This window comes from Nerophis lumbriciformis, linkage group LG08, assembly GCF_033978685.3.
Source record: "Nerophis lumbriciformis linkage group LG08, RoL_Nlum_v2.1, whole genome shotgun sequence".
NCBI classification, from domain to species: Eukaryota; Metazoa; Chordata; class Actinopteri; order Syngnathiformes; family Syngnathidae; genus Nerophis; species Nerophis lumbriciformis.
In genome coordinates this window covers 29,601,266-29,629,065 of record NC_084555.2, presented here as the reverse complement: position 1 = coordinate 29,629,065, position 27,800 = coordinate 29,601,266, and the positions used below count along the sequence as shown (strand labels likewise).

Genomic DNA, 27,800 nt, shown 5'->3' with positions numbered 1-27,800 from the left:
GCGCTTTTCTCTAGTGACTCAAAGCGCTTTACATAGTGAAACCCAATATCTAAGTTACATTTAAACCAGTGTGGGTGGCACTGGGAGCAGGTGGGTAAAGTGTCTTGCCCAAGGACACAACGGCAGTAACCATGATGGCGGATGCGGGGATCGAACCTGCAACCCTCAAGTTGCTGGCACGGCCGCTCTACCAACCGAGCTATACCGCCCCAAGTTAGCAAACTTTGGTTATGTCAAATGCATTGGTGATTTTTAGTTCCCACAGTGAGTAAGTAAACTGGGATGAGCAGAAAACCCCACAAACCATGCTACAATTTTTTTTTTTTTTTTGAGGAATATAATATATATTAGGCTATTATGTTTTGAAGGGAGTCTCCCTGCTCTTTACTTTGAAAAGCCTTGCTCTATGGAATATTGTTAAGCCTAGTCCTTATCTTTCATGGTATTTAAATTTGCGCCCTACATCCCCGACTGCAACTTTTAGATACCACATATTTGTATTTGCACCAAATATACCATAATACATTCGCATAAATTGTTCATGTAGTTTTTATGTAATCTATCTAAAACTAACAAAATACAGCTTCTCACCTTGTGCAGAGGAAAGTGTGGGTTGCACTAGACCAGGGGTCACCAACGCGGTGCCCGCGGGCACCAGGTAGCCCGTAAGGACCAGATGAGTAGCCCGCTGGCCTGTTCTAAAAAAAGCTCAGATAGCAGCACTTACCAGTGAGCAGCCTCTATTTTTTAAATTTTATTTATTTACTAGCAAGCTGGTCTCGCTTTGCTCGACATTTTTAATTCTAAGAGAGACAAAACTCAAATAGAATTTGAAAATCCAAGAAAATATTTTAAAGACTTGGTCTTCACTAACTGACAAAGAAACAGATAACAGATTTGGTGTCTAGTTCAAAGTGTGACATGATTTATTTAAAAATTTGATAGTTGACTTTTGTATTTTACATGAGTTATTATTTGTACAAACATGGTGCAAAGTAATTTATGATTTGTTAAAAAATTTTAGTGGCTAGCTAGTTAAAATGGGATATTGTGATTTCACAAGACTGTCTTAGAAGTGATCATTTGAAAATGTTCAATTTGAAAAATGTGCACTTAGAGAAAATATAAAAATAAAGTGTTGCATATTGATATTCATCTGTTTCTATATATATTTATTGTGAGAAATCATTAAGATGATCAGTGTTTCCACAAAGATCAATATCATTAATTATTAATAATAACATAGAGTTAAAGGTAGATTGAGCAAATTGGCTATTTCTGGCAATTTATTTAAGTGTGTATCAAACTGGTAGCCCCTGCGATGAGGTGGCGACTTGTCCAGGGTGTACCCCGCCTTCCGCCCGATTGTAGCTGAGATAGGCTCCAGCGCCCCCCGCGACCCCAAAGGGAATAAGCGGTAGAAAATGGATGGATGGAAACTGGTAGCCCTTCGCATTAATCAGTACCCAAGAAGTAGCTCTTGGTTTCCAAAAGGTTGGTGACCCCTGCACTAGAGCAAAAGTGTCTTGCCCAAGGACTTTGAGGAAGCTGGGTTTGAACCACCAACCAACCAGAGTGCCCTTTAATAGTTTTTAAATATTACTTCATGGCCTCTTATTCACAGCTGATGGTGTCCAAAGATTTCTCCTTGTCTCTAAATGTTCCATCATACCTCATCAGAGGAGAAGAGCTTGTACTGGAAATAAACATCATCAACCACTTAGAGAGAGACTTAGAGGTAATGAGGTCTACATTCAAATGAAGACAATCATAGTCTATCACCGTCATTCATAAACACATGTTGTTTTTCCAACAGGTGATCTTGTTGCTTTCACAAAGTGAGGCTTTTGAGTTTGTGTTGGAAAAACATGGCGACGATGCCGTGTTAAACGTACAAACGCTCATCTTAGAGGGCTACGTCTCTGCCACAGCCTTGTTCCCTATCAGGCCCGTGGCTCTTGGGGAGATGGAGTTATCTGTGGACGCTGTATCTGTGAACTGCTCAGACAGCCTTGTTTGGAGAGTACTTGTGAAGGTATTGTATAGAAGTACAGTATGTGCATTCTGCGCTGTGAAGTAACATTTAGGGCAATATCATTGTATCTACACACAAAACATTTGCAAAACTTCCTATATTTTATCCTAATTAATGCCATTTTCATTAAGCCTGAAGGATTTGAACAGTCCTTCTCAGAAACACTCTTCCTGGAACTGGCACCACACACCCACAACAAATCAGAGTCCATCTCTATCTCTTTGCCACCAGATGTGGTGCAGGACAGTCAGCGAGTCAATGTGGCATTAGTGGGTACGTATGTACGTCTGAACTTGTGTCATGAATTGTATTTTAATTTGAATGTGTCATGTTAAGGTTTGCAGATTGGTTTAGATTATTTAATCATGAATAGATAGGTGTCTTTCTGTGTCACAGTGAGTGATATGCATTCTATTTGTAAATAAGGTGTAAGGGTTTCGTTGGTATAATTGGTACCTGGAATAATGGCCATGTACAGTTTTATTTCAACAATACTGTATATTAAAAGTTAATTTAATTGGGTAAGCATGCATAAACATGAAAACACTGGTGGCATCCTTTGATGTGGTGTTTGCAGCTGATCTGTGGCTGCCTTGAGGGTGTTCGCGTTCGAACGAGGTGCAAGTGTTCGAACCCATCCTCTTCCAAGTCCGACCATATCAGTTACATCCTATCAATACACACATTTATGATTCCACACACCGGTTAAACAGCATTATATACTGAACAAAAATATAAACGTAACACTTTTGTTTTTGTGCGATTATTGCACAGATGTGCCGTAGGCTGCCCACTATAAATGGCCACTCTGAAATGTGCAGTTTTGCTTTATTGGGGTCATTGAGTCTAGATAGATAGATAGATAGATAGATAGTACTTTATTGATTCCTTCAGGAGAGTTCCCTCAGGAAAATTTAAATTCCAGCAGCAGTGTACAGAATTGAGAACGAATTTAAAAAGTACAAAATAAATAATGGGGGTATAAATGGAAACAAAATAGAAAAATATTACAAAAAAAAAAAAAAAAAAAAGCAACAATGAGAATACAAATATAACAGTAAAATAAGAATATAACAAGAGAAACTAGGCAGGAGTGACCATGTTATGAAAAAGTATTGCACTGTTATTGTCACTACTGACAGATGTAAGTTAGAACTTTGTATTAAATATGGCAACAGCGGAGGATGCATGTGCATGTACGAGCCAGTCCGCCCCACCTCAAGAGGATAGAGAAAAAGTTGTTTGGGTAAAACTTTACCATATATGGAGATATCTGCTGATGTCACTAATGGGAATAAGGTCACAAATGGGGAAAATCCAAAATGGCTGGTTTGGAGGAAGTATGAAGCAAGGCCTGATTGTTTTATTAATATCTCCTCCTTGCCTCTACAGTGTGATTACATTTTTTTGGGACTAATGCTGATCCCAAATACAAAAAACAGGTACCATGAGGTAAGAAAACTTAGTCTAGCATAACAGATCCCCTTTAAACCACCATTGGTAACATGTGCGGTATGGTAGCTATTGGTGGTTTTATATTTTTTGGGTTTAATTTTTTTTAATATTTAGAACACGCTTCAAACTGTACGTTTTTAATTTAGCAAAGTGTATGATTTCTCAAAAAATAACCAATCTCAACCAATTGGATGGTGTTAGAGCCATATACTCTTTCTGTCTGGCAAGTTCATGACGTCACTCAGGGGTTGGCTCAAGGCCAAGTGAAAGTTTACTTGGGGAGAGGCTTTGATTAAGTTCAGGTGTTGCTGAGTGGAGGCGCAACAGTTTTTGACTGTGCTGAGCGATTATTTGTTTGCGCCCGTTTATTTTCCGTTTTATTACAAAGTGAGTTTTATTTTCGTGACTGTATGTTAATAAACATTTTTGTTAAACATGGACATAATTCTGGACATCTAGCTGGCTGCACACGTCTAAACTAGCTTCATTTATATTCGGCAACCAGTAGCAGTAAGACTTTAGGACTTTACCGCAACAGATGGTATACCGACTTACAGAGAGGGGAAAAGTATTTGATCCCCTGCTGGTTTTGTTAGTTTTACACTTTATAGTGTTATGAACAGTAAATCCATTTTATGAGTTTTTTTTAAACAGACTGAACAGTGTCTGGACTTTGAAGAGTTTGTATAATTCCTTACTGCGCTGCCAAAGATGGTCACTATTTTTTCCACATATTTCAGTTTGTGCATGAATGAAAAATATCACTAACACATTCCCCTTTGCACTATGTTATGCTACACAGGCGATGTCTTGGCCTTGTCCATCAAACATTTGGATTCGCTGGTTCACATCCCTCTTGGATGTGGGGAGCAGAACTTGATACACTTTGCTCCAAGTATTTACGTGCTTCAGTACCTGGACTGGTCCAGCCAGGATCATCCCAAGATCAGGAAAAGGATTTTGAACTACATGTTTGAAGGTATGCAACCTCAAGTCGTGTGTGTGTGTGTGTATAAGTGTGTATATATTATAATATATGTGTATATATGTTATAATATATATGTCTATATATGTATGTGAATATATATTTATATTTGTGTCTGTATATGTATGTATATATATATATATATATATATATATATATATATATATATATATATATATATATATATATATATATATATATTAGGGCTAGGAAATATGGCAAAAAAAAAGTTGATTAATTTTTTCCTATCCGATCTCGATTAGTGTCACCATTTTTTCTTTATTAAAGTGGGATTTGCTCTAGGTAATATATGCTAACATTATGTTCATACTGTATCCATGATTGTGTTTACTATCCATCCATTTTCTACCGCTTATTCCCTTCGGGGTCGCGGGGGGCGCTGTTGCCTATCTCAGCTACAATCGGGCGGAAGGCGGTGTACACCCTGGACAAGTCGCTACCTCATCGCAGGGCCAACACAGATAGACAGACAACATTCACACTCACATTCACACACTAGGGCCAATTTTTAGTGTTGCCAATCAACCTATCCCCAGGTGCATGTGTTTGGAGGTGGGAGGAAGCCGGAGTACCCGGAGGGAACCCACGCAGTCACGGGGAGAACATGCAAACTCCACACAGAAAGATCCCGAGGCCGGGATTGAACTTACGACTACTCAGGACCTTCGTATTGTGAGGCAGACGCACTAACCCCTCTCCCACTGTGCTGCCTTACATAAAAAAACAGATTTTATGTAAATTATTTTTGAGATGGTCTTTTTAGTTTTTTACCGAAAAGACACTCAGAATGTACATGAAAATGCATGGGACCCATTACCTCCCTGCATGGCACTCAGCATCAAGGGTTGGAATTGGGGGTTAAATCACCACAAATGATTCCTGGGCGCGGCCACCGCTGCTGCCCACTGCTCCCCTCACCTCCCAGGGGGTGATCAAGGGTGATGGGTCAAATGCAGAGAATAATTTCACCACACCTAGTAGGTGTGTGGCAATCATTGGTACTTTCACTTTTTAACTTTAATTATGTGTGATTTACAATACTAACTATGAACAATAAATCACTGAATATTGAGAATATACTGTATAAATATTGCTCCTCTACTGCAGACCACCTCCTTGATAGACATACATATATATATATATATATATATATATATATATATATATATATATATATATATATATATATATATATATAAGAAATACTTGACTTTCAGTGAATTCTAGCTATATATATATATATTTTTTAAATTATATATATATATATATATATATATATATATATATATATATATATATATATATATATACATAAGAGAAATATTTCAATTTCAGTGTTCATTTATTTACACGTATACACACACATAACACTCATCTACTCATTGTTGAGTTAAGGGTTGAATTGTTCATCCTTGTTCTATTCTCTGTCACTATTTTTCTAACCATGCTGAACACCCTCTCTGATGATGCATTCTGCTTCGTCTCCTTGTTGTGTGCGCAGTTGTGTACTGCACTCTCTAAAAGCCCTAGATGTTATTGTCACATATGCATGTACAGTAGATGGCAGTATTCTCCTGTTTAAGAGTGTCACAACATTGCTGTTTGCGGCAGACGAACTGCTTTACGGTAGACGAAAACGTGACTGCTGTTGTTGTGTGTTGTTGCCGCGCTGGGAGGACGTTAATGAAACTGCCTAACAATAAACCCACATAAGAAACCAAGAACTCGCCCTCGATCATTCTACAGTTTTAACGTGATTGGGCAGGCACGCTGTTTATATTGTGGGAAAGCGGACGTGAAAACAGGCTGTCGACACGTCACTCAGGTCCGCATGGAGCTGGAGGGGGCGTGGCCTCCAGCTCCGCCTGAATTTCGGGAGATTTTCGGGAGAAAATTTGTCCCGGGAGGTTTTCGGGAGAGGCGCTGAATTTCGGGAGTCACCCGGAAAATCCGGGAGGGTTGGCAAGTGTGTTTGTATGTCCCTCAAAAGGGAAGATTCTAACCATTTCAAACAATTACTATAGTTTGAAAACATCCAACGGGCCTCATCGAAGTGTTAATTTTGTTGTATTATGCCAAGGCAGCCCAGTTAACTGCTTTTTTTTAATGCAGTTTTGCAATATTTGTGTCACGTGACTTCAAACTTGACACCTCATTGGCTGGTTGTGAGACAGGATTGATTGCTTCAGTCTTAATTTACCGGAAACGAGCCTTGAATTTTGAAACAGCGAACTTTTCGACAATTTTTTTACACTGAATTTTTATCCAATTAATTTTAATACAGAATTTTTTTACATTGATTTTTGACACTGAATTTTTATACATTGAATTTTTTTATACTAATTTTTTTTACACTGAATTTTTTTGGAATTCAATTAGCATAATTCGATGTAAAACAAAATTAAGTTCACAAAATTCAAACGCAAAAAATTCAGTTACATAAATTCAGTGTCAAAAAAAAAGGTTTCATAATAAAGACACAAATGAACCTCCATACAAGGCTCCTCGGCTAACCTACCATGCTTGTTGTCGATGGCACCATCCTCAAGTACATGTTTCGCTTTAGGATGGTATTTTAAACTTGATGTGCGCCGATGATAAGAACGTTTGTGGCTGCAATACCAACAAGTTACCCAAGGTTTATCATATATGCTTGTCAGGGTATCAAAGACAGCTGTCCTACCAGAGAGATGATGGATCCTTCAGTGCTTTTGGTGCAAGTGACACTGCTGGTAGCACATGGTAGGTCTTAACTATATTCCACTGGAGCACTTTGGATTTATTGTTGAGAGATTTTTGTGTGCAGAACATACTGTAAGTAGGTTACAAATGTAATAATTATTTAGGTTTTCAGTTTTTTAATGTACTGTATGTAACTTTTCAGTGGTACCTCAACTTAAGAGTGTTTTGAGATAAGAGCTGTCTCTCGGCTAATTTGTTATTCTTTAAGTTGCAAGCAAAAATGTGGGTCAAAAGCATTCCTGTTATTCGTTGGAATAGCTAATATCCCAGTGAACCCCATAAGATCAGCCCATAACTTCTGCTCTTACTCGCTAGCATCAGCTTAAAGCTAGAGATCGACAGAACTGTGTTTTCCAAACATGATAAGAAAGAAAGTCAGTGTGAAAGACAGTGCTGAGAAAAAGAAGTAGATGATAGTCATCAAAAACACGACCAAGCGTGTAGCTAGCTAACCTGGCAAGCAAATTCAGTGTAGCACTGCTAGTCTGCGCCATACTGAAACAGAATGCGTAACGTCAGCTGAGCATGTTGAAATAATTATATAAAAGACGGACAATTATCCATGGAAATATGGAAACGCTGCTCATGGTGTGTTTGACAGAGTAGCAGCTGGAAGGAGATATGGTAGAAGTCCTCTTTTCAAGATAAATGCTGTAAATTATTATTACATTACTTCATAAAACGTACTGTAGTTGTTAATAGTACTTAATAGTGTATTGTATTTATACGATAGGTCTTATCTAAAAGTAGTTTTTATTTTTAAAAGGCATATCACATGTTAAAATGGTGGTGTTGGGAGGGGGGGGGGCAAACGCAAATTACGTTGATTTGAGATACAAGTGTTTGAGTGAAGAGCTCCGTCAAAAAACATATAAGCTCGCAAGTTTAGGTACTACTGTACTTCAAATCACAAAATGGGTCAAAAACGTTCTTGGCTTTGTCAAAATTTTTAATATTTTATTTTAACATAAAAGCAAAAAATATGTCAGATGTCATTGTATATAGTGCACACTTTGAAATGATTTTCTATTGCAGGCTGACCGCCTTTGTCCTGAAGTGTTTCCTCCAGGCTCAACCCTACATACAGATAGACCAAAGTGTCTTAGATCGGGCCACAAATTGGCTCATAGACCATCAGGGGCCCCAGGGTGAGTTCCATGAGGTGGGAATCTTGATGCACACAGAGATGCACGAAGACCTTGACAACAGCTCTGTGGCCCTCACAGCCTATGTAATGATAGCCTTACTGGAGAACAAGACCTATGTGGTGAGTTTTATTTGTCAGATGCAAGGATATTACACTCTCATGGCCTTTTGCCACCATTATTTGTATTCTTCTGCATGCAGGAAATGTACATTAGCAATATGTCCATGATGCAAACGTACCTGGAGGGCCATGTGACCAATGGAGCGCTAAGTAACTACACACTGTGTCTGGCAGCTTACGCTCTCGCTCTCGCCAAAAGTCCTGCGGCTGCCACTGCACTGACAGAGTTGAGCAGGAGAGCTGACTACAAAGGTAATAAATACTTATGATACAGGATACAGGATCACATTTCTATTTACAGTAGATTCATGAATATTGAACAATGACTTTGACTCCGTCATATTCAGCTAATATGCCAGATTCCCTCCAGCTTTAGTTGAATTGTATAAATATTAGATCAGGATTAAAGCGCTACTTTCATGTGGTATTTGGTGGATATGCAACATACTGTATATGCACACTAACACGGTCGCCCCTTCCGACTTGCAAATCACATGCTGTTATGTGTAGGACCCCGGGACCAGATATCAAATATCAATTAGTGAATGTCAGGGCACTTCAACAGAAATGTTACCGCACATTGATTCTGTAACCCTTCCGGTTCCGTCATTGGTAAGAATATAACAGCAGAAATGCGATCATCACCTTCCCTAAGACGTATATAGAATAGAAGAATAGAGTAGGCTTTTGATGTCTTGCACATTAACAACAATAACATTTTGGAATGCTGATGGCGGAAGCTGCCACGCAAGGCACTAGACACGACCCATCAGGAGCAGTGAAGGGTTCGGTGTCTTGCTCAAGGACACCCCGGCATGAGTTGTCTAGACCGGGATCTAACCAGTAATCTGGTCACAAGACGGCCACTCTACCCGCCGAGTCATGCTGCCCCTTTTTAAAAAAAAATTCTAATGTATATCTCCATGATAGGCAGCACGGTGGGTGCATGTGCCTCACAATACGAAGGTCCTGAGTTCATACCCGGGCTCGGGATCTTTCCGTGAGGAGTTTGCATGTTCTCCCCGTGACTGCATGGGTTCCCTCCGGGTACTCCGGCTTCCTCCCACCTCCAAAGACATGCACCTGGGGATAGGTTGATTGGCAACACTAAATTGGCCCTAGTGTGTGAATGTGAGTGTGTATGTTGTCTGTCTATCCGTGTTGGCCCTGCGATGAGGTGGCGACTTGTCCAGGGTGTACCCCGCCTTCCACCCAAATGCAGCTGAGATAGGCTCCAGCACCCCCCCGTGACCCCGAAAGGGACTAGCGGTAGATGGATATCTCCATGATGTTAGATATTTTTTTTTCATAAAAAATTATTATTGAAGAGTTTCTTTCCCATTAATTTGTTTTAGTCATGAACATGCATCAAATAAAATTTCTGTTTGAATGCAATAGTATGAAAAATGTTTCACACAAATAAAGTGGGAATTTTCTTTGTAATTGGGGTGGCTCCAAATAAAATACTTAAGGTTTGTGTGTACTAAAACATGTGAAACCTGATAGCACACGCAAAGCTGATCTACTAAACGTGTGCAAAGCGGATTGTGTCGGTTAAGTGTGCAGAATAAGGCGTACAATCCATTTTGTGTCTGTCTTTATTAATACCGTATTTTTCGGAGTATAAGTCGCACCGGAGTATAAGTCGCACCTGCCGAAAATGCATAATAAAGAAGGAAAAAAACATATATAAGTCGCACTGGAGTATAAGTCGCATTTTCGGGGGAAATCTATTTGATAAAACCCAACACCAAGAATAGACATTTGAAAGGCAATTTAAAATAAATAAAGAATAGTGAACAACAGGCTGAATAAGTGTATGTTATATGACGCATAAATAACCAACTGAGAACGTGCCTGGTTTGTTAACGTAACATATTATGATAAGAGTCATTCAAATAACTATAACATATAGAACATGCTATAAGTTTACCAAACAATCTGTCACTCCTAATCGCTAAATCTTATGAAATCTTATACGTCTAGTCTCTGATGTGAATGAGCTAAATAATATTATTTGATATTTTACGGTAATGTGTTAATAATTTCACACATAAGTCGCTCCTAAGTATAAGTCGCACCCCCGGACAAACTATGAAAAAAACTGCGATTTATAGTCCGAAAAATACGGTATGCAGAATATATGCCGATCATCAAAACGCCCACATTACGGAGAGGAAACTATGCAAAAATAAATATTTAGGACGCACAATGTGATTTATGAACACTTATGCAAACTGACAGTTCCACACACGGCTGCAGAATCGGTGCTCGCGCTGCACAGACAAGACGATAGAGGAGAATCCTCCACCCTACGTCTTTGTCAACATTTTGGACGGTCAGAAATAAAAAATATTAGATACATTGTTTATTCAGCAACATCGTTTTATAATTTTAGAGCTGTTAGAGGACATACTGGGCTGATTAAAACAAATTTAATTGATGCGTTTTGATGTCTGTTAGTATTTTTTAATGACAAATTAATTTTTTCACATAGAATGTATATTACTAAAATATTTATTGTATGAAAAAACTTTGCTCTTTGAGTGGAGTAAGTGCAGCCTATCTGTAATGAGCGCACGTAGGCAGTAAAAAAAAGAAAGTGGTTTCAATGTAGACTGCTTCTAAAATGCCCATAAAGAGTGGTGCATGTCTCGGGCATGTTTAAAAAGACATAGCAAAACACCGCAGGTAAGAGCATAACATGAATGTGCAGTAAATGAGAGTGTCATCGTGGTGATGTCCCGTATAGTACACACAAAATCCTCATTTAAATAAGGCTCTCTGCACCACTTTACAATTGCACATGCAGTCTTAGTAAATTGCATGCAACACGCCCACTAGTAGTACGCGCTATTTTATAGATTGCACACATTATTTAGTGTGTGGTATTTGTATCTCAGTAAATCAAGCCCTTAATGTTCAAACTGAGCATATCAACTTTCAAGCTTCTTGTCATTATTGTTGTCCATCCTCTGCATTGTTGTACAAAAATTGTGACATTCACATATAGAATAGAGATCACAATCAATCACCCCACATTTGCACACACACAAACATGCCCTAAACTATGTGCTTTGCTCAAGGGCACCTTAATACAATAGTAGTTTACATTGTGGTTAGAACATGTTGTCATATTTTTCTGACATGAAGTTTTAAACTCCTAAGCAGCATCCTCTGCAGTGGCCATTTGAGTTTTTACTGTCAGGAGGATCCATCCATCCATTTTCTACCGATTGTCCCTTTTGGGGTCGCGGGGGGTGCTGGAGCCTATTTCAGCTGCATTCGGGCGGAAGGCGATGTACACCCTGGACAAGTCGCCACCTCATCACAGGGCCAACACAGATAGACAGACAACATTCACTCTCACATTCACACACTAAGGCCAATTTAGTGTTGCCAATCAACTTATCCCCAGGTGCATGTCTTTGGAGGTGGGAGGAAGCCGGAGTACCCGGAGGGAACCCATGCACTCACGGGGAGAACATGCAAACTCCACACAGAAAGATCCCGAACCTGGGATTGAATTTAGGACTACTCAGGACCTTCGTATTGTGAGGCACATGCACTAACCCCTCTTCCACCGTGCTGCCCAACTTCATTACATTTGAGTATAATGCATTGTGCTTATGGAACATTTTAATAGATTGACATGTTTGTTTAAAAAGAGTACCCAGTAGTGCTGTAACAACCAAAATAGCAACAAGTCTTCCTTGAGCCGAATATATGCCACCACACATTATTTTAGTGTATAATAATTATATTTCCCAGGTGATGTAATGATGTGGGCATCCTCTGCTGGTTTGGACCCGTATAAGGAGCAGCCTCGCTCGTCTCAGATTGAAATGGCTTCCTATGTGATGCTGGCATATATCCAGCGTGGCAGCTTTTTGAATGGGATCCCACTGATGAAATGGTTAAGCAAGCAGAGGAACCATCTTGGTGGTTACGGCAGCACACAGGTAAACATCTGGGCAATTAATTAAACCACCTTAATTATTTCTATTGACATGAGGTCTTCATATCCTGTTGTATTTCATCTGTGTGAAAAAACAGAAACACTCATTTTCACTAATTGTACCATTAATGTTTTCATCCAGTTTACTGTTGTGTTTGTTTGTAGAGTGGTTAAAATATTTGCAAAATACAACCATGTAATTCAAAGGTCTTGAATCAATTGCAGCTGGACTGTTGAGATTACAAGACGCTTCTCCTCTCATTGGAGAAGGCTTCATCAATACATGCTCACAGACTAGAATGGACAGATTTAGTCTGAGAGGATGGTGCAGGATGCAAAGTATTTATCCTCTCCAAGTACCAACGTAATAACCAACATTAAAATACAGTAGCATAGTAGTCCTAATTATTAAATAAAAACAAGGCAGAGGTAATTAACAAGTAGTTTTAATATTTCTGGCCACTGTAACATTACACACGGTTTGAACAGTAACACTGTGTTTGAATAATTAGGTGATTATTTAGCTTGCCACTTGATGGAAATCGCCTACCACAAGTGGCAGAGTCATGTATACAGAGAGTATTGACAACTAAACGAGAGGCACCATATTTGGTACCGAAGACGTGTGCGGCTGTGCCCGAAAGCATGCAAATGAGCCTTCAAAAAAAAACAGACAAAATATAATTCTAAATAAACTCCATCTCATAAACTTACAATAAAACATGCTTTTATTTCACCAAAGTAGTATATATAATGAGCATTTTGGGGCAATTTTTGGCCGTTTTTTATGCACTCCACTGTATTCATGCAGCGTTTTGTGACCAGCGGCTCTCTAATACGCTCTTGCCAGGGAAATGTATGTAAAAAATAAACACATTTCCCTCATTTTGGCAAAATCCTCATTAGCTCTGGACCAACAATTATGGAGAAATTATGACTTTTGTGTGAATTATGTCAACTGCTGCCAATGTACTGTTTGTAATCACTGCGCTATATATACCTGTGCTTTTACTTTTGCTTTTTTAAATATTATTTATAGGTTTTGTTGTCATGAGTCATGGCTTCCTGATTTCATTATCACCATATTAACTTGAATACTGAATTTATGCTTCTTTTTACTGCAATATTTATTACCGGTAGTTTAGTTAGGATTATTTGTGACACAGACATGCAAAAAAGGTGCAATTTTAAAGCAAAGTTTTGTCAGGCACAGTGTATTAATTCACGTACGCAATTGCTTCCCGTATTTTTTGCGAGTGCCGCATCCCAATGCTGCACAACAGGGCATGTTAACATGGGAAACATTTGGCAAACACTCTTCAATTAAAATAAATATATAATGAAGAAATGCAGTGTCGCTTAGCTGCAGCTTCAAACCAAAAACAAGGCCTGCTCAGTGGCCTTGTGGTTAGAGTGTCCGCCCTGATATTGGTAGGTCGTGAGTTCAAACCCAGGCCGAGTCATACCAAAGACTATAAAAATGGGACCCATTACCTCCGTGCTTGGCACACAGCATCAAGGGTTGGAAGTGGGGGTTAAATCACCAAAAGGATTCCCGAGCACGGCCTATGCTGCTGCTCACTGCTCCCCTCACCTCCCAGAGGGTGGAACAAGGGGATGGGTCAAACGCAGAGAGTATTTTCTCCACACCTAGTGTGTGCGTGACTATCAGTGGTACTTTAACTTTTAACTTTAACTTTAAATCGGTACACAACATGGCACCCTTTAGTCCCGTGAGTGCCTTTTGACTAATCATTGAGGAGATGGCTTGAAACCAAAGCCTGGAAATAATATGTGTTAATAGAATACTTCATTTTTTCTTTACCTAATGTATACATTTTGACAGAAAAAAATACATGTACTGCTTGCAATTGCATATAACTTTATTATTATCCAATAATGCAACAAATATTATATTATTCATCTATCCATCCATCAATTTTCTACCGGTTGTCCCTTTATTATCATAGATTCAAAATGTTTGTTGGAATGAAAACGCTTGACTTCTGATTTCAAAGCAAGTTATCCATCAAATTGCCATCCGTGAATCCATTCATCCATTTTCTACCGCTTGTCCCTCTAGTAGTCGCGGGGGTGGCTGGAGCCTATCCTACCTGCATTCGGGCAGAAAGCAGGGTACACCCTGGATATGTCAACATCTCATCGCAGGGCTAACACAGATGACAGAAAACATTCACAGGTGGGAGGAAGCCGGAGTACCCGGCGGGAACCCACGCAGTCACGGAGAGAACATGCAAACTCCACATAGAAAAACACAGAGCTCGGGGATTGAACCCAGGACCTTCGTACCGTGCTGCACCATCAAATTGTACACTGTAAAAACAACTGTAGATGTTTTCGGTAAAACACTGGCAGCTCAGTTTTTTAAATTTTTATTTTAAAACTGGTACCGTGTTTCCATTTGCAGTAATATGCAGTACATTTCTGGCGACTGAGTTGCCAGTTGTTACCCTAACAGACGTAGATACATGGACCGGGTGGCCTGCGAGACTAGCATTCAGTAGACAGTTTCTCTGTCAAGAATCGTGAGTGAGGATCTCAAAAAATGCAGAGACGGAAACCAGTGAAAAGTCAATACTTCCCAAATGTTGATGTAAAAAAAGGCAACAAAAAGCGATGGCGGCAAAAAAGGAGCACACCATGAATAAACATAAGCAAATACCAAAACAAGGTGTGTCTGGTAAGCTGGAAACTGGTCAGACCTGGCGTGAAAAAGGTAACAAGAAGAGTGGTGGAGAAAGCCGTGTAGATCATGGACGCCTGGGTTACACATGTGAAGAGCTGGTGTCAGCCAGCTGTCGCCACTCAGCCTAAAACTAATTGGGATCAGGTGTGGCCAGTCTCCTGGAGCCAGTGTCACGCCAAACTGCAGGAGAGAGAGAGAAATAAATTTGAGGAGAAGAGAACCACAACAGCAGGGACAGAATGTAACCGTACCCCTCCGCCCCCTTTAACGCCCGCCCCCTTGGCGGCTTACCTGACCTGTTTGGAAAACGCTGTTAAAAATCTAAAAGGAGCGATGGGTCGATAATAACAGACCTCGCGATTCATGAAAGTTTCTCGGGACCGTACCGTTCTCAGTCAACCAGGTACTGGAAACCTCTGCCCCTTCTCCTCACGTCCAAGATGGCTTTAACCGTAAATGCAGGGTGACTGTCGACCAGTCGGGGAGGAGGAGGCACCTCCGGAAGGCAGAGCGGGCTGGAGGTGACTGGCTTCAGGCCGGAGACATGAAAGACAGGGTTGAACTTGAAGGATTTGGTAGGGCAAAGATTAACTGCAGCACGGTTGATTATCTTGATAATAGGGAAAGGTCTGACAAATATAGGAGCCAGTTTTTTCTAGTCTACCTCAATGGGTAGATCGCGGGGAGAGAACCACATTTTTCGTCCCACCTGCTAAAGTGGTGCAGGGGAGCGACGGCGGTTAGCGTGCCGTTGGTTCCGCTCTAATGTCCTCGTCAGTTCAGCCCTTGTGTTGCATCAAGCCAGGCGTGCCCGACACAGGTGAGCTGACACTGAAGGCACATTGGCATCCGATTCCAGTGAGAGAAAAACTGGAGGTTGGTATCCATAGGCCGAATGGAAAGGCAATAGATATGTGGCAGAGATGATGAGGGAGTTGTATAGATGGCATACACATCGGATGGCTGCCTCCAAGTCCTGGCTGGTCCGTTCTGTCTGGCCATTGCTCTGAGGATGGTAGCTGGAGGACCAGCAGGGGGACGCGCCAAGAGTTCTGCGGTATGCTCCCCACACAGCAGATGAAAATCAGGGCCCCCTATCCGACACCACCTACGTGGGAATATCGTGGTGCCGGAACACATGGCGCACCATCATTTGGCCGGTCTGTTGCGCCGATGGCAACTTGGGAGAGCCACGAAATAAGCCATTTTGGAAAAACGGTCCACAATCGTTACTATTGTGCCTTAGTATAGTGTCCTTACCATTCGAGGTGAGGCAGGCCAGCGATGAAGTCCAAGCCAGTGTGGGACCAGGGTTGGGAAGGGATAGGTAGCGGATGAAGAAGTCCAGCAGGGACTTGATAAGAGGCTTTGTTCCAGGCGCAGACTGCGCATGTGCAACAAAGATCTTAGTGTCAGTTTGGAGCATAGGCCACCAGAAGCATTGGGAGAGGAGAATGATTGTGTAATTCAAGCTTGGGTGACAGGCAATCTAAGAGTCATGTGCTCATCCAAGCACATCGGAGCGCAGTCTCGGAATGACAAACAGGCATCCAGACGAGTAGCCCTCCAGGGATGGTGTAGACTTTAGGGCCTCTATGACCTGCCTCTCGATGTCCAACTGAAGATCTCCAAGAATGTGGGACTCGGGTACGATGAGCTCATGGGGAATCTCCTCCATGGGTGGAAAGTAGAGACAGCGAGTCGGGCTTCACATTTTGGGACCCAGGTCGGAAAGTGATGACAAAGTCAAACTGTGTTAGAAAAACCGCCCACCTAGCTTGCTAGGGGTTAAGTCTCTGAGCGGTACACAGGTACGCAAGATTCCTATGGTCTGTGTAGACAATGAATGGATGCTTTTCCCCCTCCAGCCAGTGTCTCCATTCCTGGAGATCCAGGATGACAGCCAGAAGCTCCCTGTTGCCAATATCATAATTCCGTTCAGCAGAGGTCAAGCAACGAGAAAAGAAGGCGCAGGATGCAGCTTCTGGTTGATGGTAGAGCACTGGGAAAGTATGGATATCGAAAGCGTCCACCTCGTGGACAAATTGGAGAGAGGAGTGACTGTACACGAGCACAGGAGCAGAGGTAAACAGCTGCTTAAATTTAACAAATGCGGCACTAGCCTCCAGTGTCCAACCAAACAGGATTTTAGTGAATGTTAGCTCAATGAGGAGTTCTGCTATGCAACTAAAATTCCATATAAAGTGGTGGTAAAAACTGGCAAACCCTAAAAACCTCTGAAGGTGCTTTCTAGATGTAGGAGTGGGCCAGTCGACCACAGCCTGGATCTTGGCTGGATTGGGACTAAACTGACCCTTCTCCACAACAAACCTCAAAAAGGGTATTGACGTGGCATGGAATGAGCATTGTTATGCTTGAATAAATAACTTGTTCTCTGATAGTCGTTGAAGAACTAACTGGACCTGGTGGACGTGTTTCTTGAGAGAAAGGGAAAAAATCAAAATGTCATTGAGGTACACAAAAAGGAATCCACCAGACATATCCCGAAAATTTTTGTTAAAAAAGCCTTGGAAAAAAGCGGGGTGCATTGGTCAAGGCAAAAGGCATTACCAAATATTCAAAGTGTCCGAGGGGTGTATTATAAGCCGTCTTCCACTTATCCCCCTCAGAAATGTGATGAGCATTATGTAGGTCAAGCTTAGTGAAACATTTGGTGGTGTGAAGTGGAGTAAATGCTGAATCTTTAAGGGGAAGAGGATATTTGTTTTTAATGGTGACTTGGTTGAGTGCACGGTAATAAAAAAAATCCAGCTGCTATGAGAGCTGTCGAAGGGCAAATGAGGCCAGCAGCTAACAATGATAAAATGTAATCCTCTAACACCTTGACCTCTGTGTTAGACATATTATACATGCGAGTGGAAGGTAGGGTTGACCCATCTAGGAGATAAATGCTGCAATTATAAGGGCGGTGAGGCCCTGAGAGACTGACGGTAGGTTAAAGAGGTCAATGACCTCAGGTGGGGGGGCGCGCTTTTGGTAGGGTGTTGACAAGTAGCGGAGCTGAGACAATACGTGTGGCAGGTGACACAGTTAAAAATAGCAGAACGCAGGCAATCAATGTGTGGGTTGTGTTTACGCAGGCAGGTTAGCCCAAGGACAACGGGAGCAGAACGTGATGGCATGGCAAAAAAGGTTAATGTTTCACAGTGATTACCAGACAAGTGAAGGGCCAGGGCATGCATTTTGTGAGTAATGCACGCCAGGAGACACCCGTCTAAGAAATTCAGGCACGTTAATTAAGGGAATACAATGGCGTTTAACAAAAGCTATGTCAAGAAAGTTGTCATCTGCGCCCGAGTCAATAAGTGCACAAATGTCAATCTGTTCATTGGATCAAGAAAGTGTACATTGAAGCTGCATTCTGTCGGCTCTGGAAGGTTTTGAAGAGCTACCTATGGTGGGCGAACCAACTGGTGAGCGTGGGCACATGCGTTGACATAGTGCTTGCGTCGGTCGTGACGTGCAGTGGGACAAGACATGGTCTGCTGCACCCAGTAGAAGCACAGGTGAAGCCTTTGAAGGTGGCCCCACTTCGCTGAGGTAAAATGTCCACCTCCCAGCTGCATCGGATCATCGGTATCTCAAGCATGGGAGATGCTGCTCAGGACGGGCGGCAGACTGGTCCTCCGGATGCTAGAAGCGTAACGTCCTCGTCGCCGATCCATCTCTTCCTCCTGCAGTCGCGTATCAATCCACGCAGCCAGTTCTATGAGGTCATCAAGGTCAGTGGGGAGAGCGAGCGAGATCATGTACAGTCGAATTTCCTCCGCCTTACCAACGTAGAAGGTGTTGAGGAGAGCTGACAGGCCCCAGTCACAGTCAGCTGCCAAGTTGCGGAACTCTATGGCATAGTATGAGATTGTTTTACTTTATCTTTACTTTACTTTACTTTATCTTTTACTCAACTTAAAAAGGGATCTTGCCGCTTCCCGGTCTGGGAGCTTCCGCTGGAATACTTGGAGTAATGCTTTGGCGAATGCAGCGTACGAGGAGCTTGTGACAGTGCAACGGTTCCACTCTGCCGTGGCCCAGGCACCTGCCCGGGCAGTGAAGTGAGAGATAACAAATGCTACTTTTGCTCACTTTGACGAAAAGGCGGAGGCTTGCAGTTCAAAATGTAGCTCACATTGAGTCAACAATTGTAATATATTGTCACTCTCACCAAGAACCTCTCGAGTGAGCATACCTGAGGGCAGACGGCTGGGTTGGCTGGAGTTAGTTAGGATTATTTGTGACACAGACATGCAAAAAAGGTGCAATTTTAAAGCAAAGTTTTGTCAGGCACAGTGTATTAATTCACGTACGCAATTGCTTCCCGTATTTTTTGCGAGTGCCGCATCCCAATGCTGCACAACAGGGCATGTTAACATGGGAAACATTTGGCAAACACTCTTCAATTAAAATAAATATATAATGAAGAAATGCAGTGTCGCTTAGCTGCAGCTTCAAACCCAAAACAAGGCCTGCTCAGTGGCCTTGTGGTTAGAGTGTCCGCCCTGATATTGGTAGGTCGTGAGTTCAAACCCAGGCCGAGTCATACCAAAGACTATAAAAATGGGACCCATTACCTCCGTGCTTGGCACACAGCATCAAGGGTTGGAAGTGGGGGTTAAATCACCAAAAGGATTCCCGAGCACGGCCTATGCTGCTGCTCACTGCTCCCCTCACCTCCCAGAGGGTGGAACAAGGGGATGGGTCAAACGCAGAGAGTATTTTCACCACACCTAGTGTGTGCGTGACTATCAGTGGTACTTTAACTTTTAACTTTAACTTTAAATCGGTACACAACATGGCACCCATTAGTCCCGTGAGTGCCTTTTGACTAATCATTGAGGAGATGGCTTGAAACCAAAGCCTGGAAATAATATGTGTTAATAGAATACTTCATTTTTTTTTTACCTAATGTATACATTGTGACAGAAAAAAATACATGTACTGCTTGCAATTGCATATAACTTTATTATTATCCAATAATGCAACAAATATTATATTATTCATCCATCCATCCATCAATTTTCTACCGGTTGTCCCTTTATTATCATAGATTCAAAATGTTTGTTGGAATGAAAACGCTTGACTTCTGATTTCAAAGCAAGTTATCCATCAAATTGCCATCCGTGAATCCATTCATCCATTTTCTACCGCTTGTCCCTCTAGTAGTCGCGGGGGTGGCTGGAGCCTATCCTACCTGCATTCGGGCAGAAAGCAGGGTACACCCTGGATATGTCAACATCTCATCGCAGGGCTAACACAGATGACAGAAAACATTCACAGGTGGGAGGAAGCCGGAGTACCCGGCGGGAACCCACGCAGTCACGGAGAGAACATGCAAACTCCACATAGAAAAACACAGAGCTCGGGGATTGAACCCAGGACCTTCGTACCGTGCTGCACCATCAAATTGTACACTGTAAAAGCAACTGTAGGTGTTTTCGGTAAAACACTGGCAGCTCAGTTTTTTAAATTTTTATTGTAAAACTGGTACTGTGTTTCCATTTGCAGTAATATGCAGTACATTTCTGGCGACTGAGTTGCCAGTTGTTACCCTAACAGACGTAGATACATGGACCGGGTGGCCTGCGAGACTAGCATTCAGTAGACAGTTTCTCTGTCAAGAATCGTGAGTGAGGATCTCAAAAAATGCAGAGACGGAAACCAGTGAAAAGTCAATACTTCCCAAATGTTGATGTAAAAAAAGGCAACAAAAAGCGATGGCGGCAAAAAAGGAGCACACCATGAATAAACATAAGCAAATACCAAAACAAGGTGTGTCTGGTAAGCTGGAAACTGGTCAGACCTGGCGTGAAAAAGGTAACAAGAAGAGTGGTGGAGAAAGCCGTGTAGATCATGGACGCCTGGGTTACACATGTGAAGAGCTGGTGTCAGCCAGCTGTCGCCACTCAGCCTAAAACTAATTGGGATCAGGTGTGGCCAGTCTCCTGGAGCCAGTGTCACGCCAAACTGCAGGAGAGAGAGAGAAATAAATTTGAGGAGAAGAGAACCACAACAGCAGGGACAGAATGTAACCGTACCCCTCCGCCCCCTTTAACGCTCGCCCCCTTGGCGGCTTACCTGACCTGTTTGGAAAACGCTGTTAAAAATCTAAAAGGAGCGATGGGTCGATAATAACAGACCTCGCGATTCATGAAAGTTTCTCGGGACCGTACCGTTCTCAGTCAACCAGGTACTGGAAACCTCTGCCCCTTCTCCTCACGTCCAAGATGGCTTTAACCGTAAATGCAGGGTGACTGTCGACCAGTCGGGGAGGAGGAGGCACCTCCGGAAGGCAGAGCGGGCTGGAGGTGACTGGCTTCAGGCCGGAGACATGAAAGACAGGGTTGAACTTGAAGGATTTGGTAGGGCAAAGATTAACTGCAGCACGGTTGATTATCTTGATAATAGGGAAAGGTCTGACAAATATAGGAGCCAGTTTTTTCTAGTCTACCTCAATGGGTAGATCGCGGGGAGAGAACCACATTTTTCGTCCCACCTGCTAAAGTGGTGCAGGGGAGCGACGGCGGTTAGCGTGCCGTTGGTTCCGCTCTAATGTCCTCGTCAGTTCAGCCCTTGTGTTGCATCAAGCCAGGCGTGCCCGACACAGGTGAGCTGACACTGAAGGCACATTGGCATCCGATTCCAGTGAGAGAAAAACTGGAGGTTGGTATCCATAGGCCGAATGGAAAGGCAATAGATATGTGGCAGAGATGATGAGGGAGTTGTATAGATGGCATACACATCGGATGGCTGCCTCCAAGTCCTGGCTGGTCCGTTCTGTCTGGCCATTGCTCTGAGGATGGTAGCTGGAGGACCAGCAGGGGGACGCGCCAAGAGTTCTGCGGTATGCTCCCCACACAGCAGATGAAAATCAGGGCCCCCTATCCGACACCACCTACGTGGGAATATCGTGGTGCCGGAACACATGGCGCACCATCATTTGGCCAATCTGTTGCGCCGATGACAACTTGGGAGAGCAACGAAATAAGCCATTTTGGAAAAACGGTCCACAATCGTTACTATTGTGCCTTAGTATAGTGTCCTTACCATTCGAGGTGAGGCAGGCCAGCGATGAAGTCCAAGCCAGTGTGGGACCAGGGTTGGGAAGGGATAGGTAGCGGATGAAGAAGTCCAGCAGGGACTTGATAAGAGGCTTTGTTCCAGGCGCAGACTGCGCATGTGCAACAAAGATCTTAGTGTCAGTTTGGAGCATAGGCCACCAGAAGCATTGGGAGAGGAGAATGATTGTGTAATTCAAGCTTGGGTGACAGGCAATCTAAGAGTCATGTGCTCATCCAAGCACATCGGAGCGCAGTCTCGGAATGACAAACAGGCATCCAGACGAGTAGCCCTCCAGGGATGGTGTAGACTTTAGGGCCTCTATGACCTGCCTCTCGATGTCCAACTGAAGATCTCCAAGAATGTGGGACTCGGGTACGATGAGCTCATGGGGAATCTCCTCCATGGGTGGAAAGTAGAGACAGCGAGTCGGGCTTCACATTTTGGGACCCAGGTCGGAAAGTGATGACAAAGTCAAACTGTGTTAGAAAAACCGCCCACCTAGCTTGCTAGGGGTTAAGTCTCTGAGCGGTACACAGGTACGCAAAATTCCTATGGTCTGTGTAGACAATGAATGGATGCTTTTCCCCCTCCAGCCAGTGTCTCCATTCCTGGAGATCCAGGATGACAGCCAGAAGCTCCCTGTTGCCAATATCATAATTCCGTTCAGCAGAGGTCAAGCAACGAGAAAAGAAGGCGCAGGATGCAGCTTCTGGTTGATGGTAGAGCACTGGGAAAGTATGAATATCGAAAGCGTCCACCTCGTGGACAAATTGGAGAGAGGAGTGACTGTACACGAGCACAGGAGCAGAGGTAAACAGCTGCTTAAATTTAACAAATGCGGCACTAGCCTCCAGTGTCCAACCAAACAGGATTTTAGTGAATGTTAGCTCAATGAGGAGTTCTGCTACGCAACTAAAATTCCATATAAAGTGGTGGTAAAAATTGGCAAACCCTAAAAACCTCTGAAGGTGCTTTCTAGATGTAGGAGTGGGCCAGTCGACCACAGCCTGGATCTTGGCTGGATTGGGACTAAACTGACCCTTCTCCACAACAAACCTCAAAAAGGGTATTGACGTGGCATGGAATGAGCATTGTTATGCTTGAATAAATAACTTGTTCTCTGATAGTCGTTGAAGAACTAACCGGACCTGGTGGACGTGTTTCTTGAGAGAAAGGGAAAAAATCAAAATGTCATTGAGGTACACAAAAAGGAATCCACCAGACATATCCCGAAATTTTTTGTTAAAAAAGCCTTGGAAAAAAGCGGGGTGCATTGGTCAAGGCAAAAGGCATTACCAAATATTCAAAGTGTCCGAGGGGTGTATTATAAGCCGTCTTCCACTTATCCCCCTCAGAAATGTGATGAGCATTATGTAGGTCAAGCTTAGTGAAACATTTGGTGGTGTGAAGTGGAGTAAATGCTGAATCTTTAAGGGGAAGAGGATATTTGTTTTTAATGGTGACTTGGTTGAGTGCACGGTAATAAAAAAAATCCAGCTGCTATGAGAGCTGTCGAAGGGCAAATGAGGCCAGCAGCTAACAATGATAAAATGTAATCCTCTAACACCTTGACCTCTGTGTTAGACATATTATACATGCGAGTGGAAGGTAGGGTTGACCCATCTAGGAGATAAATGCTGCAATTATAAGGGCGGTGAGGCCCTGAGAGACTGACGGTAGGTTAAAGAGGTCAATGACCTCAGGTGGGGGGGCGCGCTTTTGGTAGGGTGTTGACAAGTAGCGGAGCTGAGACAATACGTGTGGCAGGTGACACAGTTAAAAATAGCAGAACGCAGGCAATCAATGTGTGGGTTGTGTTTACGCAGGCAGGTTAGCCCAAGGACAACGGGAGCAGAACGTGATGGCATGGCAAAAAAGGTTAATGTTTCACAGTGATTACCAGACAAGTGAAGGGCCAGGGCATGCATTTTGTGAGTAATGCACGCCAGGAGACACCCGTCTAAGAAATTCAGGCACGTTAATTAAGGGAATACAATGGCGTTTAACAAAAGCTATGTCAAGAAAGTTGTCATCTGCGCCCGAGTCAATAAGTGCACAAATGTCAATCTGTTCATTGGATCAAGAAAGTGTACATTGAAGCTGCATTCTGTCGGCTCTGGAAGGTTTTGAAGAGCTACCTATGGTGGGCGAACCAACTGGTGAGCGTGGGCACATGCGTTGACATAGTGCTTGCGTCGGTCGTGACGTGCAGTGGGACAAGACATGGTCTGCTGCACCCAGTAGAAGCACAGGTGAAGCCTTTGAAGGTGGCCCCACTTCGCTGAGGTAAAATGTCCACCTCCCAGCTGCATCGGATCATCGGTATCTCAAGCGTGGGAGATGCTGCTCAGGACGGGCGGCAGACTGGTCCTCCGGATGCTAGAAGCGTAACGTCCTCGTCGCCGATCCATCTCTTCCTCCTGCAGTCGCGTATCAATCCACGCAGCCAGTTCTATGAGGTCATCAAGGTCAGTGGGGAGAGCGAGCGAGATCATGTACAGTCGAATTTCCTCCGCCTTACCAACGTAGAAGGTGTTGAGGAGAGCTGACAGGCCCCAGTCACAGTCAGCTGCCAAGTTGCGGAACTCTATGGCATAGTATGAGATTGTTTTACTTTATCTTTACTTTACTTTACTTTATCTTTTACTCAACTTAAAAAGGGATCTTGCCTCTTCCCGGTCTGGGAGCTTCCGCTGGAATACTTGGAGTAATGCTTTGGCGAATGCAGCGTACGAGGAGCTTGTGACAGTGCAACGGTTCCACTCTGCCGTGGCCCAGGCACCTGCCCGGGCAGTGAAGTGAGAGATAACAAATGCTACTTTTGCTCACTTTGACGAAAAGGCGGAGGCTTGCAGTTCAAAATGTAGCTCACATTGAGTCAACAATTGTAATATATTGTCACTCTCACCAAGAACCTCTCGAGTGAGCATACCTGAGGGCAGACGGCTGGGTTGGTTGGAGTTATCGGAGCGCTCGGGCTTCCCGAAGGGGTGGCAGTAGAGCTAGTGGTAGGCAATACGGCAGCAAGCAGGGTGTCGAGTCGGTCCATCATCACAATGTTTGTTGGCCCACGCCCATTTAACTGGTCCTCCTGCTGGTCGTTGCTCAATGGCTTGCTCAAAAGGGTTCGCCTCTGTGAGATCCATAATCTGACCGGCACTTTCTGTCAAGAATCGTTAGTGTGGATCTCAAAAAATGCAGAGACGGAAACAAGTAAACAGTCAATACCTCTTTAATGTTGAGGTAAAAAAGGCAACAAAAAGCAATGGTTGCAAAAAAAAAGGAGCACACCATAAATAAACATAAGCAAATACCAAAACAAGGTGCGTCTGGCAAGCTGGAGATTGGTCAGACCTGACGTAAACAAGGCAACAAGAAGCGTGATGGAGAAAGCCCAAGAAACACATGTGACGAGCCGCTGTCAGCCAGCTGTCGCCACTCAACCGAAATAGCCCACGACTAATTGGGATCAGGTGTGTCTAGTTTCCTGGAGCTAGTGGCATGCCAAACTGTAGGAGACAGAGAAAAAGAAAGGTGTGGAGAACAGGGACGGAGTGTAAGATTATCTTTAAAACCACGCAAGAGTCGCGGTTACCCACCAAATAACGACCCCTGATTTCCGTAACGTCAACACCACGGACCGTCTCCATGCTGTGCCGTACGTCAATATTGCAACATACCAAGTAATGGAGGCTTAGACAGATTTCCAGTTTGTCTTTCTTTCTTTCACAACATGCAACGTTCTTGTACAAAGTGCTCAATCTTTATGTCCCACTCTCTTTACCAGCAACACTCAAACAACCTTTTACTTCCACAACACACGTCACTTCCCATCCTTGTCCTGGACGTCCTGCCCCCCAGTCAAGCCATTGGCCAGAACATGTAGGCATTTGTGACGACACTGACTTGACTTGACTCGTGGAAAATTAATTTATTGACATGTGACATGTTTGCTTTTTTAATTCATAATTCATAAAACATATTTGGGGATATCTGTTGTATTTTACAAATTAGAAAATAATGGAAGCATGCCACTTTTATAGAATGTGTTTTTTTTAATATATATATCTGAAGATGAATGTGTCCCTGCGTGTTCTCATTCATCAGGTTATTGTTATCCTCATGGCATTCAACTGATCAGTTGTCTTGGAAGATGTTTAGCCTCTCATCCGAGTAGTTTTCATCAGTTCATTCTTATAGACTTAGCTTGGACAGATGTAGTCTGAGCATTTGGTGCCAAGGTCCGAACTATTTGTCATCCAACATGAGGAATAATGTGTTGCTGCCATTAAATTCTAAGTTAATGATTATTTGCAACAACAAAAAAATGTTGTTTCTCAGTTCCAACATTAAATATCTTGCGATGAGCTGGCGACTTGTTCAGGGTGTACCCAGCCTTCTGCCAATGGTGACTTGGATGTTTTTATATTTCAACACACAACTTGTACTCCCTTTTTAGATGATGAATTCAGCATAATAATCACTTCTCAGGTATAAAATGCTGGGGTGAAACAAGCATCTTGCCATGTCTTCCTAGCGATGCCATTGGTTTTAAGTTGACCAACGTCTCTGCTTATGAAGTGCGAGGCATGATTTATGTATAATGTAGAATTGTACACACTTAAGTACTGAGCTTACGCCTTTGTGAGTAAGGCACCGTTTTAGTTCTCACAACAATGTTGCTTATACTTAATTGATATTCAATTCATGGCATGTAGATGAAGTACTGTTGGTTTTTTTTTAGATATTTTTTGGGGGGGGCGGGGGGGGCTCTATAGGCGGAATAAATGAATCCCATTAGGCTTTGTTAGCCGCCTTGTACTAACAGTTTTTTACGATTTCCACTGCACCAAAAAGAGAAAGAGAATTGTGTTCTTGTCTCACATAGTGATTATAAATGATGGACAAAGAAATTACAGTCCCTTTTTAAATTGCATTTTTGACGTTTTAATCCAGGGGTCCCCAAACTTTTTGACTCGGGGGCTGCATTGGGTTAAAAAAATTTGGCTGGGGGCCGGGCTGTATATATATACATATATATATATATATATATATATATATATATATATATATATCCTATCATATAGCCGAATGCAGCTGAGATAGTCTCCAGCACCCCCGCGACCCCAACGGGACAAGCGGTAGAAAATGGATGGATGGATATACTGTATATATATCCATCCATCCATCCATTTCCTACCGCTTGTCCCTTTTGGGGTCACGGGGAGTGCTGGAGCCTATCTCAGCTGCACATGGGCGGAAGGCGGGGTACACCCTGGACAAGTCGCCACCTCATCGCAGGGCCAACACAGATAGACAGACAACATTCACACTCACATTCACACACTACGGCCAATTTAGTGTTGCCAATCAACCTATCCCGACGTGCATGTCTTTGGAGGTGGGAGGAAGCCGGAGTACCCGAAGGGAACCCACGCAGTCACGGGGAGAACATGCAAACTCCACACAGAAAGATCCCGAGCCCGGAATTGAACTCACGACTACTCAGGACCTTCATATTGTTTGTGAGGCACATGCACCCTGTGCCACCGT

The 27,800-nt window shown here is 42.9% G+C and overlaps 1 protein-coding gene across 4 annotated transcripts in view; it reads left to right on the top strand.

Annotated features, from left to right (window-relative positions):
- Window positions 1-27,800, top strand: part of cd109 (CD109 molecule) — a 75,803-nt gene that overhangs the window by 33,902 nt on the left and 14,101 nt on the right. For 3 of the 4 annotated variants that reach the window (XM_061968616.2, XM_061968619.2, XM_061968618.2), the window contains 8 exons: window positions 1,625-1,738; window positions 1,817-2,035; window positions 2,167-2,308; window positions 4,293-4,469; window positions 7,157-7,238; window positions 8,274-8,505; window positions 8,586-8,757; window positions 12,277-12,467. In XM_061968616.2, coding sequence (XP_061824600.2) covers window positions 1,625-1,738; window positions 1,817-2,035; window positions 2,167-2,308; window positions 4,293-4,469; window positions 7,157-7,238; window positions 8,274-8,505; window positions 8,586-8,757; window positions 12,277-12,467 — 1,329 coding nt within the window. The remainder of the gene's footprint in view (window positions 1-1,624; window positions 1,739-1,816; window positions 2,036-2,166; window positions 2,309-4,292; window positions 4,470-7,156; window positions 7,239-8,273; window positions 8,506-8,585; window positions 8,758-12,276; window positions 12,468-27,800) is intronic. The other variant, XM_061968617.2, reaches the window with a different exon arrangement.